This window comes from Equus asinus, chromosome X (assembly GCF_041296235.1).
Source record: "Equus asinus isolate D_3611 breed Donkey chromosome X, EquAss-T2T_v2, whole genome shotgun sequence".
Classification (NCBI taxonomy): Eukaryota; Metazoa; Chordata; class Mammalia; order Perissodactyla; family Equidae; genus Equus; species Equus asinus.
Genome location: NC_091820.1, coordinates 119266305 through 119282237, shown reverse-complemented (window position 1 = coordinate 119282237; position 15933 = coordinate 119266305). Strand labels below are relative to the sequence as shown.

At 42.6% G+C, this 15933-nt stretch overlaps 1 protein-coding gene across 2 annotated transcripts in view; it reads left to right on the top strand.

Moving 5' to 3' along the window:
• AIFM1 (apoptosis inducing factor mitochondria associated 1) overlaps nucleotides 1–15933 on the top strand; it is a 30540-nt gene that overhangs the window by 10074 nt on the left and 4533 nt on the right. For both annotated transcript variants that reach the window (XM_014866245.3, XM_014866246.3), the window contains exons 3-12: nucleotides 3004–3103; nucleotides 4074–4198; nucleotides 4348–4478; nucleotides 5949–6039; nucleotides 9457–9541; nucleotides 10210–10286; nucleotides 11409–11517; nucleotides 12519–12626; nucleotides 12965–13053; nucleotides 14364–14504. In XM_014866245.3, the coding sequence (XP_014721731.2) occupies nucleotides 3004–3103; nucleotides 4074–4198; nucleotides 4348–4478; nucleotides 5949–6039; nucleotides 9457–9541; nucleotides 10210–10286; nucleotides 11409–11517; nucleotides 12519–12626; nucleotides 12965–13053; nucleotides 14364–14504 (1056 nt within the window). The remainder of the gene's footprint in view (nucleotides 1–3003; nucleotides 3104–4073; nucleotides 4199–4347; nucleotides 4479–5948; nucleotides 6040–9456; nucleotides 9542–10209; nucleotides 10287–11408; nucleotides 11518–12518; nucleotides 12627–12964; nucleotides 13054–14363; nucleotides 14505–15933) is intronic.

Here is a 15933-nt window from a genome sequence, read left to right as displayed (position 1 = left end):
GAAATATGTCGTTAGGTGATTTTGTCGTCATGCAAACATCATAGAGCGTACTTCCACAAACTTAGATAATGTAGCTTAATACACACCCGGGCGATATGGTACTAATCTTGTGGGACCACTGTTGTATATGCGGTCCCTTGTTGACTGAAACATCGGTATGTGGTGCATGACTGTACAAATACATAAAACTGAAACAGAATTTCAAAATACTACTACGTGTGATATACTCTAATAGTTTCTGTTCTCTTCTCTTTTTTTAATGCTGGTCATAACCTTCTAAATTGCTTTTGCAGCCCTTTAATGGGCTGCAACCTCAGGTTGAAAAACACTGATTTGAACAGTGTTTCTTCTGCTTAGATTGCGAATAGAAGCTCCTAATTGGCATGGATGTGAGCATTCCTCCTCTTCTTGCTAGTGACGTTCTCTAAGACCACAGGCAGATCCCCTAATCTCAATCTTGTTATTTGTCAGTGAACAGAGCCAAAATGGCTTTTAAAATGTTTAATTTAATGAGATAATAGTACAGGCATACTCGCTTTATTGCACTTTACTTCATTGCACATTACAGATATTGTTTTTTACGAGACCCCCCACCAGCAAAAAGATTACAACTTGCTGAAGGCTCAGGTCATGGTTAGAATTTTTTAGCACTAAAATATTTTTTAATTAAGGTATATGCATTGTTTTTTAGACAATGCTATTGTACACTTAATAGACTACAATATAGTGTAAACATAACTTTTGTATGCACTGCGAAACCAAAAAATTCACGTGACTCGCTCTATTGCCATATCCACTATTTTGCAGTAGTCTGGAACCACACCCGCAGTATCTCCAAGGTATGCCTATATTTGGGCCCTTTGCCATTGTTCAACTGATAGGATCACATTGCCTCACTCAGAAAATCACCTGTTTCCTTTCAAATTCCTTTAAATTGAATAAATGCCACCATATTCTTCTGGTTAGGAAAGTTGTCTTCACTAATGTTTTTCGTAAATTTGTAGTTTTTCTTAACCTGACATGTGTTCATGTCACTAATTGGATATCTATACAAACTGAGAATACAGAAACACTTAGGGAAAAGGTAAATTTTTATTTAGTTCTTTTTTTTTTTTTTTTTGAGGAAGATTAGCCCTGAGCTAACATCTGGTGCCAATCCTCCTCTTTTTGCTGAGGAAGACAGGCCATGAGCTAACATCCATGCCCATCTTCCTCTATATGTGGGACGCCTACCGCAGCATGGCATGCCAAGTGGTGCCATGTCTGCACCCGGGATCCGAACCGATGAACCCTGGGCCGCTGAGAAGCGGAATGTGCTCATTTAACTGCTGCGCCACCGGGCCGGCCCCAGTAAATTTTTATTTAGTATGTCTGCAAACTTATTTTTAAATCAGAACATTTACTTAAAAGCTAAATGTATAAATATATATGTATATAAATATATGACAAACCTCATTTTTGTCCTTTTCCCACTAAACCTCAAGATATTTCTTGGTCTGCTCTTTACCTCGTGTGTGAAGCCATTAGGGGGTGTGAGAGGGCTTAAGCTATTTTTGGATATCCCTCTCAATGTGAACATGACCCAGTTTATTTCTCTGTTCACTCATTGACCAGCTTAAGCCATCTTTTTAAGTAAAAGTCCCTCTCTTAAATTTTTTTTTTAGGTATGGGTAAATACTAGACTCATGTATAGTATCTGATACCAAAATAAAGAACTTTGTTCCCGAAATTAATGTTAGTTGAATTCAGTTTATATAACCATTGTCTTTTAACATACAGTATTTAGTTTTCTAATCCATCCGTGTTATAGGTATCATAGGTTAGATGTTTCCAGGCTGAGAAAGGTTTAGTCTAGGTCACAGGCTCCTTATTGCAGCACATTGCCTAATGGATTGCTCTGTAAGGGGCTCAGAGAAATACTCTTAGAACACACTTTATGATACTTCTCTGTCCTTACTTTCTCCTCCAATTAATTAATAATCTGGGATTTTAACTGACATGTAGTCACTTAAATTCCTGTCTCATTGACCCTGTGGGGTACAAAAGAGCAAAAGTGTTGTAATTAAAACAAATCATTCTTGCCTACTGCTTTTTTAAAAATCTCTAATAAACTCTGTCACTATATGTTTAAAAAAAAGGTCCTAATACTAAGTACCATTCTTCAATTTGAAAGGAAAGAGAAGATAGTATACAGTCGTGTGTCACTTAACAATGGGGATAGTTCTGAGAAATGCCTCGTTAGGCGATTTCATGGTTATGTGAACATCTTAGAGTGTACTTACACAAACCTAGATGGTATAGCCTACTACACCCCTAGGCTGTATGGTACTAATCTTGTGGGACCACCGTTCTATATGCAGTCTGTCATCCAAAATGTCATTATGCGGCACATGACTGTGTTAGAAATACAACAGACGTTTAAGAAAGATGTTTGACCCTTAACAAATATTTGAGTGTCGTAAAGGATAGACCATTGAGGGAAAGATGAGTTACTCTATAAGACTAGGAGACAGGCGGCCATGTTTCAGGGCATTATCTGAGTACCCAGCAAAACTTTGGGACATCTGCCAGGAAAACTTATGTCCCAGCTTCCTATACAGGACCACGTAGATTCGTTTCACAGCTAGTATCCAGCATAGTCCAAAACCCCTTTTATAAAGTTTAGCCATTCCTAGCACTTTATTCTTCTAATATAAAATGTTTTTCTTTTTTCTTTAGCTGTACTTTCAGAATTAAGTATGAGGAAAATTCTTTACATAGAGCCTAAGAAAATCTGAAACTGGAACATTTTCATCTGCTTACCTGTATTCTTTCCACACCAAGTGTGCACACGCTCAGTGTTTTTTATTTCTTAAGAAAATAATTGTGCCTTAGTGATTTTAATGTAGAAGAACTTACCTCATGTAGACAAAAGCTTCTCATTTAATTGAAAGATAATGAAACTACTTATGGTTTGAGCTAGCTGTGTGATGGAATAAATTTTCTCCATGTTTGGATCTGCAGGCCTACAAGACTATAAAAGATGACAAAAAAAGATATAATGAAAGAATTTCAGGGTTAGGGCTGACACCAGAAGAGAAACAGAAAAGGGCCACATCATCTGGTGAGTATGATTTGATGCTCAATATCTGAACGGAAAGTTATAAACAGTTTGGGTGCTGTGCTTTGCAGCTATCTTCTAGATACAATGATGCTGCGAGATTGTAAGCTCTCAGAAACTGTGGTATTACCCCAGACCTGGGAGCAATTTGTTAAAGGATTTGACTGGAATTTGGGTTTGAGAATAAAATTAGTGATGATTATGATTGGTTGTTTTTCTTTATATTAGATAAATAGCAGGCTTTAAATAAAAAAGGTAAGCTTGGTAAGGAAAATTATTGGATAAGAGACGAAGGCTTTTTTTTCAACGACGAAATTCCTTTGGTCTGTTTTGTTCCCCTTTTGAGTTTTTGGAGTTTTGAGTTGTTAGAGATATATTTGTTTTCCTCAAGCATATAGCCCTAGCCATCACTTCCATCCCACATGACCAGCTTGATTTTTCAGAGAGAAATGTTTTAATCCTTTAATAAGCCCCACCACTCTCAGTGGGCAATTTACATTGCTTTATTCAATAACACCTCCTTATTCCTGAGCACTGTAAAGTAATCCCTAATTGCCCTGCTGGGATTTTCCCCTTTATTGCTAACAAAAGGTGAAACTGAACTTGATATTTTCCTGTTGGTCATTAGGAAATTAATGGGAAGGGCAGAAGCCTTCTAATATATACTTTCTAATATATTTGAGAAATAGCTAAACATTAGGTTCTAGTTCTGACAGACTTATGAATGAATGACGTTGGCCCAATCATTCACCTCTTTTTTGGGTATTTTTCATTTATGAAATGGAAGGGATGCATGCTTTTCCTGTCCCATCAGGGTGCTGTGAAGTTTGTTAAGATTAATGTAGGTACAGTGTTTTGTTAGCTTTGTGTAAAGGATTGAGGCAAGTGCAAGGTGATTTCTTCTTTTTTAATAGTGGCAAGGAGTCATCTGAGACTTTAAGAAAATTCACCCTGTCTGGTCTGTTGCTTACAGCTCCAGAAGGAGAGCCAGTTCCTCACATCAGAGTACCAAGTCATGTTCCATTCCTGCTTATTGGTGGAGGCACTGCTGCTTTTGCTGCAGCCAGATCCATCCGGGCTCGGGATCCTGGGGCCAGGGTAAGGGACACACCATCTATGTCTAAGGCACACACCGGCTTGCTTGGCATGAAGGGTATAGTCTGCAAGCACTTAGCCAGTGTGAACACTTTGACATCTTCCTCTTGAATGACTTGGCTCTGATAAGTGTCGTTATTTTGTGTCTAAAGGTATTGATTGTATCTGAAGATGCTGAGCTGCCATACATGCGACCTCCTCTTTCAAAAGAACTGTGGTTTTCAGATGATCCAAATGTCACAAAGACACTGCGATTCAGACAGTGGAATGGAAAGGAGAGAAGGTGTGTTCCCTTATGTAAAATGGGCCTGACTAGCCACTTCAACTAAGCATGGAGAGCAGGTCAGGATTTTGCACAAACCGTGTGCAGTGCAAGGATGGGTGACATGGCTGCACACTGGAGTCCACTGTGGTACACACTCGGTAGATCTCAGAGGCAACAGGCCGCAGCAGCAAGAGTCCTGGATTCTGTTACCAGATCTACGAACAAGTGCAGGTGTAATGTCGGCCTCAGAAGTACTACTGCTCCTGTTTTCAGGACCTTTATGTTAGACTTCTCCAGTGAAAATCAGCTCTGCCTGAGTTGGCACTTCTTTATCCTTGCCTAGGCATGTCCCGTAGAAGCAAAAGACACTCTTTTATGGCACTTTGTTTGACCCCCTAGCAGGCATTTGGAATTGTAGGAGCAGAGTGGGAACACTGTAAGGAAGAACCTCTTTATTAAAATGTTTGCATGAGAGACCTGGAAATGCAGGTCCAGAAGCCTTTTCCTTTTAAAAGATTCCTTGGATCTCTTGATTCCAATACCATGGTCTTCAGGTTCCGATTTTTTTCTCATTAGTGATCCCTTTGATAATGGACTAAATTTTACAAACCTACCCACCTCCCTCACCCCCACTATCATGTTCCTTTCTCCTGCAGGATTCGTACTTCCAATTATGTTAGCCATCCCTTAATTAATATCTCATAGTTACTGTCTACTGTTTGAGGCCAAATCATCTCAGGAGCTAGACCTAGTTGTCCATTCACCAGTGCCATTCTGGACAGTTCGTTTGGGTAGATGTGTGAATACCAGCTCCTTGGGCACTCCTGTTGTTTTCGCTTTGAAATGAACCTAAATCCAGAACAGAGTTTCTCAACTTTGGCACTATTGACATTTAGGGCTGGATAATTCTTTGTTGCGGGAGTTTGTTCATTGTAGGATGTTTAGCAGCATCCCTGGCGCCTACCCACTATCCACACCAGACACATCCCTCCCCCTAAGCTGTTACAGCCAAAAATGTCTCCAGACACTGCCAAATGTCCCCAGGGGGCGAAATCGCCCCAGTTGAAAACCACTGGTCTAAAATACCTCTGTATAAGTAAGTCGCAACCAAGATTTAGTGGCCTTGGAGACTGACTTTGGAAAATGTTCCTAAAAGTTTTTCATGATGGAAACAATTTTACTAAAGTTATGATCGGGGGGAGGGGGGCCGCCCATGGCTGAGTGGGTAAGTTCGTGAGCTCCACTTCGGCGGCCCTGGGTTTCATTGGTTCGGATCCTGGGCATGGACATGGCACCGCGCTCATCATGCCACATTGAGGTGGCGGCCCACGTGCCACAACTTGAAGGACCCACAACTAAAATATACAACTATGTACTGGAAGGATTTGGGGAGGAAAAAGCAGGGAGAAAAAAAAAGAATAAAGCTATGGGGGAAGTTGGTAGCCGTTCCAGGTGCTTATAACGTGTTCTCTGTCTTTCTCTGTCCAGCATATATTTCCAGCCACCTTCTTTCTATGTCTCTGCTGAGGACCTGCCTCACATTGAGAATGGTGGCGTGGCTGTCCTCACTGGGAAGAAGGTGAGCTAGTGGGCCACTTCCTTTGTCGGGTTCCACATGTGTGCCCACGTGGCCAGAGAGTATGGTGACTTGTACTCACACTACTATTTACGTCTGTCCTGCCATTGTAGTTCATCAAAGAAGGACTGAGTCATTTTAGGTTTAATATTACCAGTCTACCCTGCTAAGTATGTCTTCCTTGGGAAAGCACTAATCTCAAAGCTTAGAGTAGCTTGCCAACCAAAATTTCCCAGGGAAGTCAAATCATTGGGGACCATGACCCTGAAGCCGTTCCCTCCCCTGATTTGCTCCTCTGCCCTTCCTCCTTCTTCCTATTTTCCACACTAACATTTCTTTGGGATTACTGATGACAAGAGATTGACAAATGTATATTATTCGGGACAGTGAAATAATTCAGGCATAATGTAAAATATCGTTAGACTTTACAAAGGTGAGTGCCTGAGTAATGGGGGCAGTTATTGGAGCTTGTTTGTGGCATCCAGGGAGGTTTTTATTTTGTTGTGTTATGTCTCGGTTTTGTTAATGGGAGGTAACAGAGTGTGTTTGTAAATTAATGGCAGTGTTCCAGTAGAGAGGGAAGAGTTATCAGAAGGAGCAAAGCCCAGAGTAGATGAGATCCAGAGCACAAGTGGAGGCATTGACCTTTGATAAGGACAGGCCCACTTCTTCTATAAGGGGACATTAGGCAGAGAAGATGGATGTAGGTTTGTGGATAAGCTGGTAACAGATATTATGTATTAAGTATTCCCTATGTGTAAATAGCACACAGGCCCTGCCCTCTGGGGGCTAACAGCATTAGGCAGAAACATGAACAGATCATCATAACACATAGATGTAGAGTAAGAAAGATATGCGCAGGGTATCGTGGAAATTACTGGGATGCATGCCCAGTATAGTAATAGTTTCAGGCAAGGCTTCCTGGAGGAGAAAGTCTTATAGAATGGGAAATCTTATGGAATGAAGAAGCATTCACGAGATTAGGGAAAAGTGAAGAGCATTCAGGTTAAAAAGAACATCATAAGCAAAAGGCACAAGAGTATGAAAAAGCATGTTTGGTGCAGGGAAACAAGCAGCTACTTTCTTATAGGGCAGAAAGTATAGGTTAAGGAGTGGCAAGAGAGGAAACCGATAGGTTATGCAGGGCCTGACCGTGGAGAGCTCTGTCGTGGGACAGAGCTTGAGCTTTATCCCACAGGCTCTAGGGAAGTGTTAATAGGAAGTTAATAGGAAGGAATAGTTAACAGGAAGTAGGAAGTGGAATATCTGTCTGGAGATGTCCTGTGGGCAGTTGGATATATGACTGTGATGCTCAGAGGAGGGGTCTGAAGTCAAATAGAGATTCAGGAATCATCCAGGTACGTGTAGGAGTTAAAACCATGAAGGTGGGTGAGGCCTCCCACAGACAAAAATGTAGTCAGAAGAGGAGTGGGACGAGGATGGGACCCTGGGGAACCCAGATTTTAGGAGGCAGGCTTAAGAAGAAGAGTCCACAAAGAAGACTAGGAAAGAAGTTAAAGGGCAGTATGAGGAGATCCAGGACAGGGCCAAGGTTGGAGAGAGTTTCAAGAAGGAGGATGTGATCCATAGAGTTACTGCAACAGAGGAATCTGGTAAGAAAAGAATCGTAAAATGAGCCATTTGATTTAGCAGTTCAGATATCATTGTGAAGTTAGAAAAGAGGACAAACTACTTTTTCAAAAAGTTTAAATGAGAAGAGAGAGATGACAATTGGACAAAAGCTTAAGGAGGACATAGAATCAAAGGTGGGACTTTTAAGATGGGACAGACTGAAGCATGTGAACGGGCTGAAGGTGTAAGATGTCAAGAGAAAGAGTGGGGAATGTGTGGGTGACTAACAGGGGATGGTTCTGGCAGAGAAAGGAAGGGATAGGAGTCAGGCACAGAAATAGAACAGAAAGGACACCTCATCCCAGAAGCTGGAAGAAAGGAAATAAAGTTTTTATTCGGGGATTGGGAGATGGGAACCCTTATGGGAAGCTGAAGAAGATCATATCTAATGGCTGCACTTGTTTTTGCAATCAACTAGGATACCAAGTGGTTATCTGAGAGTGAGCAGCATGGGGGTTGAGTAGTGGGGTTGGATTGAAGAAGGAGCTTACTGGGGACAAATCAAAGGCAGCTACAGAAGCTACTCGTCCATCTGATCTCAGTTTATGTCATTGCTTCTGGAAAGCTCGATTTAGTGCACGTGTCATACGTTCCTATAGTTACCTGTACTGCCCTTATCAGAACATTCCTCGCTCTTGATTGTAGTGCTTGTTAAGTTGTCTGTCTTGGCTACTAGACTCTGAAGGCAGGGGAGGTATCTTTTTCTCACCCTTCTGCCCCAGCACTTAGCATGGTGCCTGACACATAGTAGATGCTTAATAAATACGTCTTGAATGAATCGTCTCACAGCTAGTAAGGAGTGGGACAGAGACTGGAACCCCAGTCCCTCTGACTCCAAAGTTCAAACTCTTCACCGTAAGAAGGAGTAGGGCACAAGGGAATTAGGAGTGCTGGCAAGAGAACAGTTTGGATGGTCTACCATTGGTCCAGATTAGTTGGAATGGAACAGCCTGCTGGGTAAACAGAGAAAATCAAAAGCAAGTATAGGTGACAGCGGGACTGAGAGAAAGCTGAAAGGATGGAAAATTGTGACCAAAGAGTGGGGTATTTGAGGTAGAAGTAGAGATTCAAGAGAAGATTCTGGATGTGACTCAAAGGAAAGGTACCAGCCAGGTTCTGAGGTCTTCAGTGAATGAGAAGGAGTGACCAGGAGGTGGCCGGATAACAGTGATTTGTAAGGATATAGGTTGGTGCCCCTCAGAGCACCAGGGCCAGGAGGAGTGTGGGTGAATAAGCAGTCTCTACATGTGAGCCCTCCTTGGCGGGGAGCTGAGTTTTAGTGAAGGCTAGAAGTTGGAGAAAGCATCCTGTAAAACGGTTGAGGACGTAGGAGAGTTGTTGACAAAGAAGGAAGGGTTCCAGAGAGCCGAGCAGAAAAGTCTGGCCCTGTTCTCCATGTCCACAAATTGAGCAGGGACCTTGCGACCGTAGAGACTTGCTCTAAAGTTGGCTGCTCAGGAAGTTATGACCACGTGAGGAAACCGGGTCCTGGAAACTGTGGGTACCAGAAACTGGTGTCAGTGATTACTTCAGAATGGTTTCTTGAAGACCACCTTAGGTCAAGAACTAATTCTCATTGGGCTGATGGCTAATGGGTACATAGTTCCTTTTTGGGGTGATGGAATTGTTCTGGAATTATAGAGTGGTGCTGGTTGCACAACCTTGGAATATACTAAAAACCACTGAATTGCACGCTTTAAAATGGTGAATTTTGTGTTATGTGAATTATATCTCAATAAAAGGTTTTAAGCTAATTCCTCTCTACATCTTTGTGTGTGACGGTACTAGGTAATCCAGCTGGATGTGAGAGGCAACATGGTGAAACTTAATGACGGCTCGCAAATCACCTATGAAAAGTGCTTGATTGCAACAGGTGAGTATTTCTGGAGCTGGCTTTCCTCCCTGATACAACTCATTCAAGTTTTAGTATAGAAGGCATTACCTAATCGTAAGAAAACTGAAACCCAGACTCTCCGAAGTGAGTGTCCTCTTGGTGCAAAGCCCGGCTAACTACAGGCCTCTGATCAACAGCCCTTCTGGATTGTCCCTGCTGTTCCTCCCAGTAAAGGCACACATGGGAATTGAAGAGCGTCGCCTTTTTTTTTTTTTCTCTCCCTGCTTAGCCCTTGCCCTCGGCCCTCCGCCCTGAAACCTGAAACCGATAGAGCCTCATGGCTTCACTGCCAGTTCCAATCAGAAATCAAGAGAGGAGACTGAGGCAGTTGCTTACACAAACGTAGCTATGCTATCTGCTGAGTCCACTGTGAGAACTAGAAGAGAACAGGAAAGCAAAAAAATAGGGCCTTGTGGCCATCTATGGGGAGGGCGGGCCCTTTGAAGAGAGACTCTCAAATCTGCGTCTCAAAGGAAATTGATAAAAGCCTGCTGGGAGGCGGGTTGAAGGAAAACAAAGCCTTGTATCCTGTTGATGCTGCTTTGGCACCAGCAGGAGCACACACCACAGCGCCACCTTTGTAGGGGAGATTGTTTGCGCTAGCTCCTGCTTTTTGGGCTAAAGGGTTTTCCTCCTCTTATTTCCAGGAGGCACTCCAAGAAGTCTGTCTGCCATTGATAGGGCTGGAGCAGAGGTGAAGAGTAGAACAACACTTTTCAGAAAGGTAATTGTCTGCTTTAGTGCTTTCCTTGTGTCGGTTTTGAAGAGGTAGCATAATCTCGTCCCCAAGTACCCCCCGGGGAATTGGGAGATCCTGAGTTCTGTTTATGGCTCTTCTACAGACTTATTATCTGGCCTTGAGCAAGTTTCTCCCTCTCTGCACCTCAAATATCTCACTCAAGGGTTTTAAGCTCCTAGGAGAAAAATACTTTTAGTGTTTTTTATTGCTTGCTATAGTGCCTTCCTATTGCCCTTCCATAGTTGTTTTCTCCTGACATATTTGAGTCATTGGAACTCCTTATAGCCTCTTGGCATTCTTCCTTGCAAGCACTATTATGGAGACTTGGGGGAGAAAAGTTAAGAGTACCTAAGTGAAAAAGGAAGGGATGTTTGCTTCTTAATACCATGCTTTGCCTATGAAAACTGCTGAGATTTTCCAGCCATTCTTATGTGTATTTGAAAAGATTTGTGGGCCTGGCCCCATGGTGTAGTGGTTAAGTTTGGCACACTCAACTTCGGCAGCCCAGGTTTGCAGGTTCAGATCCTGGTTGCAGACCTATGCCACTAGTCAGCCATGCTGAGGTGGCAACCCACATATAAAGTAGAGGAAGATTGGCACAGATGTTAGCTTAGGGCTAATCTTCCTCAGCAAAAAGAAAAAAAAAGGAAAAAGAAAAGGATTTGTACTATCCTTTAACTTTTTGATAGAACAAGGTTTAACTTCAGCACTAGTGACATTTTGGGCTGTATAATTGTATGTTGTGGAGCTGTCCTGTGCATTGTGGAATATTTAGCAGCGTCCCTGGACTCTACCCACTAGCTGCAAGTAGCACCTCCCCATCCCCAGTTGTGACAGTCAAAAATATCTCCAGATATTGCCAAGTGTCCCCGGGGGGGAGGGGGCAAAACGTCCCCCAGTTGAGAACCATTGTTGCTGGAAGGAGCGTTAGAACGGAGAAAGAATTTTACATCAATAACATAGAGGCTATAATTGAGCCACTTTATACAAGGAGCAGATTTTATGTGCAAATTACTGTTGTCAGAGATTTAGCGGAAAATATTTCCTGGTATTATCATCCTCTGCCCCTTTGGGAAATCAATGGACTAAACTGGTGTGATCCTGCAGATTGGAGACTTTAGAACCTTGGAGAAGATTTCCCGGGAAGTCAAGTCGATTACGATTATTGGTGGGGGCTTCCTTGGTAGCGAACTGGCCTGTGCTCTTGGCAGAAAGGGTGAGTATTGGAGAATGACCTCAATTTTCTTTCTCTGGGCTTATCTCACATGCTTTTTGGGGCTCTCAGAAATTCCTGAGATGTATTTGCCAGGTTCAGTAGAAGGAGTTTGATTGAGGTTTATATGGCAAAAAGCTAAGCCCTGAGCTTAGTTCTGGTAAGGGATCCCTTAGTGACCAAAAGACTGTCATCTGAACAACTGAGCAGCAATGCTTTCTTTTCTTTCCTCCAGCCTCTAGGCCAGGACTCATTAGAAATAAAATATTAAGGAAAGTGAGGGGGCTGGCCCTATGGCCGAGTGGTTAATTTCGCATGCTCTGCTTCCGCGGCCCAGATTTTCGCCAGTTCGGATCCTGGGCGCACGCATGGCACTGCTCATCAGGCCATGCTGAGGCAGCATCCCACACAGCACGACCAGAAGGACCTACAACTAGAATATACAACTGTGTAACAGGGGGGCTTTGGGGAGAAGAAGGAAAAAAGAAGATTGGCAACAGATGTTAGCTCAGGTGCCAATCTTAAAAAAAAAGGAAAAAGAAAGAAAAATGTTACTAAGATGGTAAGGGCAATGTAAATCACAGAACTGTATGTATGTGAACTGCTGCTCCCTGTAAAAGTGAAAGAATTCCTTCAGACACATGATGGTTCCCAGCTTGAAAGAGATCTGAGTTCCAGCTTGACTGTTTCATGGCAACCATTGTTCTTAATATGATTTTTCAGCTGTGTGAAATCAAGGCATCTTCTCAGGGAAGTGCTTACTATTGAGAGGTCACAGGGCACTTGTGTAAGCCTGCAGTGACACCTGGGCATGAGTGCACTGAGTTCACAGTATGTAGTTGAATCCGGGGACAACAGTCCTGGCACCTGTTGTATTTGCCTTGTGAGTGCCCTCGTGCCCCAGTGCCCCACAAATGGGAAGTCTGGCCTGGGTTGCAGCATTGCCCTCTGTGCAATAAATGGCTTTTGCCTCCTGCTATACCTACTCTCTTCCTTCTTCCCAGCTCGAGCCTTGGGCACAGAAGTGATTCAACTCTTCCCTGAGAAAGGAAATATGGGAAAGATCCTCCCTGAATACCTCAGCAACTGGACCATGGAAAAAGTCAGACGAGGTAGCGAGATCTTCCATATGCTGCCATTCTTCTTCCCTTTGACTTAGGCCTAAGGCAAAATCTGCTTCTTTGGGAACCCCCCTGACATAAGCCATATCACCCAGCAGGTGAAATGTTTCCACCCTTCTCTAGTCAGCCAAGTCCATGTAGGTGTTCTGAATCTGATGTGCCAGGTTCCCGGAAGTGCTGAAAATGAGCTGTGGGTGTAGGTTGTTGGGGCTCCAAGGCTGCCTGCATGCTGATGATTACTGGTTTTATGATGGTGATGCCTCTGGTCAGCTTCCTACTTTTCATGGTAGGCTCCCAGGCTCAGCCTCTGGTCTTGTTTGCCTTCACAGAGGGGGTTAAGGTGCTGCCCGATGCCATTGTGCAATCAGTTGGAGTCAGCGGTGGCAAGTTACTCATCAAGCTGAAAGATGGCCGGAAGGTAAGGAGGGGAAGACAGGCTGCCGGAAGACCTTCCAGCCCTCCCCTTGCCTCATTCTTACTCCTTCATTTGATACTAGTAGATTAGTTTTCTTGGCAACCACCATTAACCTGTCATAATTTTCTGAATGAACTATCCCTCCGTTAAAATAAGAATGAGAGCCAGAGTAGATACCTGTGAACCACCTTCCGGTAGCCCCTTCCTGTCTGTGTCACAGGGTTTTGAGACCTTACTAGAGTGGCAGATTTCTGTTCAGGTGATATGGGCTATGTGTGTGTGGAGGAGGAGACTTTATGAAATAGAACTTAAAATCTGTTTACCAGAGGTGAGTTAACCAATGATTTTTTTGTAAAGCCCCAATTCTTTTTTTTTATTGGTTTATAACGTTATATAAATATTAGGTGTACATCATTATATTTTGACTTCTGCATAGACTACATCATGTTCACCACCAAAAGTCTAGTTTCCATCCATCACCGTACACATGTGCTCTTTTACCCCCTCACCCTCCCCCAACCCCCTTCCCCTCTCATAACCACCCATCTGTTCTCTGCATCTGTGTGTGTTTGTTCATCTTCCACATATGAGTGGAATCATGTGGTATTTGTCTTTCTCCATCTGATTTATTTCGCTTAGCAGAATACCCTCAAGGTCCATCCATGTTATCACAAATGACAAGATTTCATTTTTGATGGCTGAATAATATTCCATTATACATATATACTGCATCTTCTTTATCCATTCATCCATTGATGGGCACTTAGGTTGTTTCCAAGTCTTGGCTATTGTGAATAATGCTGCAATGAACATAGGGGTGCATGTATCTTTTCAAATTAGTGTTCTCATTTTCTTCAGATAAATACCCAGAAGTGGAATAGCTGGATCACATGGTAGTTCTATTTTTAATGTTTTGAGGAATCTCCATACTGTTTTCCATTGTGGCTGCACCAATTTATATTCCTAGTAGCAGTGTATGAGGGTTCCCTTTTCTCCACATCCTCTCCAACACTTGTTATTTCTTGTCTTTCTAATAATAGCCATTCTGTTGGGCTTGAGGTGATATCTCATTATTGTTTTGATCTGCATTTCCTTAATAATTAGTCATATTGAATCTTTTCATGTGCCTGTTGATGATCTGTACATCTTCTGTGGAAAAATGTCTGTTCAAATCCTCTACCTATTTTTTAACTGGGTTTTTTTTTGTTATTGAGTTGAGCCCCATTTCTTAATGACATCATGTGCAGTTGCTATGTCCATAGGCATATGTAGAAATTGTGGTAATTGACTGAATTATTTCTTTTTTTCCTCAGGTAGAAACTGACCACATAGTGGCAGCTGTGGGCTTGGAGCCCAATGTTGAGTTGGCCAAGACTGGCGGACTAGAGATAGACTCAGATTTTGGAGGCTTCCGGGTGAATGCAGAGCTCCAAGCACGCTCTAACATCTGGGTGGTAAGTGTGCTACAGCAAGACCAGGCGTGCTTCCTTGTCCCTATCCTCTGAGCAGGTCTGCCCGGTGATATGCTAAAGCACATCAGCAGCTTATCCAAATAGGGTCAGAGTGTTTGGAGGCCGAGGGTGGAGAACAGAAACTTGTGAACTGCTTGATTTACAAAACCAGGTATGGCCTCATGCTGCAAGCTAGTGGAAAAGGAAATGAACGTGCGTGTGCCTACAGAAGTAGAGCTCTTCCGGTTCTACTGTTGACGGCCGCCATCAGCATCATCCTGGCGGGTGTGTTTACAGCTTTCAGACTGATCTGCTGTTCCCTTTGCCCCAGCGTGAGTGCAGGGAATGGAGGATGAGGCAGTTTTATAACATTCTCTAGAAAGGAAAATTACTCTGTTTTCATTTTCCTTGACTACTATTTTTGGCTGTTTTTAAAAATCTATTATGACACAAATAAGACTATAGTATGTAGGAACCATGAGGTAATTTCCCCATTGTTAGATCATTGCTAGTGTATTGTGTTTGTGACTCTGCAACTAAGGACATAGGAACTTTGAAGGGTGTTTTTCCTTAAGTTTTTTTTTTAAAGATAAAGTGTACTGGATTTTTTAACTTGTTATGAAAGCAATATGCATAATATGGAAGACACCAACAAGAAAGGGGAAAATCACCTGCAGCAACCACTGATGGTCTGGTGTATTTTTTCCCTTTATTTTCTTGTGCATAGAATTTTTTTCTTTGCTGTAGATGGTCATGGTGAATATACTAGGTATAAACATTTGTCTTCTTCTCTTTTTCACTTAATATTATAACATAAGCATTTTTCATGTTGCTTCAGATTCTGTCAACAGTTTAATGACTGTATGATATTCCATTAAGTGGATTTCATAGTTTATTTTGCCATTGCTCATGTATTGGATTTTTAGGTTGCTTTCGGGGAGTCTGAGTAGGCACAAAGATGAACAAAGGGTCAGAGAGCACACATCCCACATCCTTCGTGGAGCTGGCCTTGTTCACCTCCAGCCAGGGGTTCTGTCTGTCTGCTTGAAACACTGAGCTCCCTTAATCTGTGTCTCTCACATGGCACACGGCTTGTTTGCCTTGCACTGAAGTGAGGAACAATGCTGCACCTTCCTCAGCTGGGTTATACGCTCCTTATGGGCAAGGTCCATGTCAGGTTCGTCTCAGCAACTCAGTCAGTATAATACTTTGTACTGAATAAGTTCTCTGAAAATATTTGTTGAATGAATGAATACTGAAGGACAAAAAAAAATCTTATCTTGGAAAAGATTTCTAGGTAAGAGGCAGTCATATCTGAAAACTGGTTTCCACCCATAGAAAAGAATGTTCTACAGATCATGGTTATTAAATATCCTATCTCTGCTAAGGGCAGAATGAGAAGAAATAGAGGTAAGCTGGAGCATAGAAGATT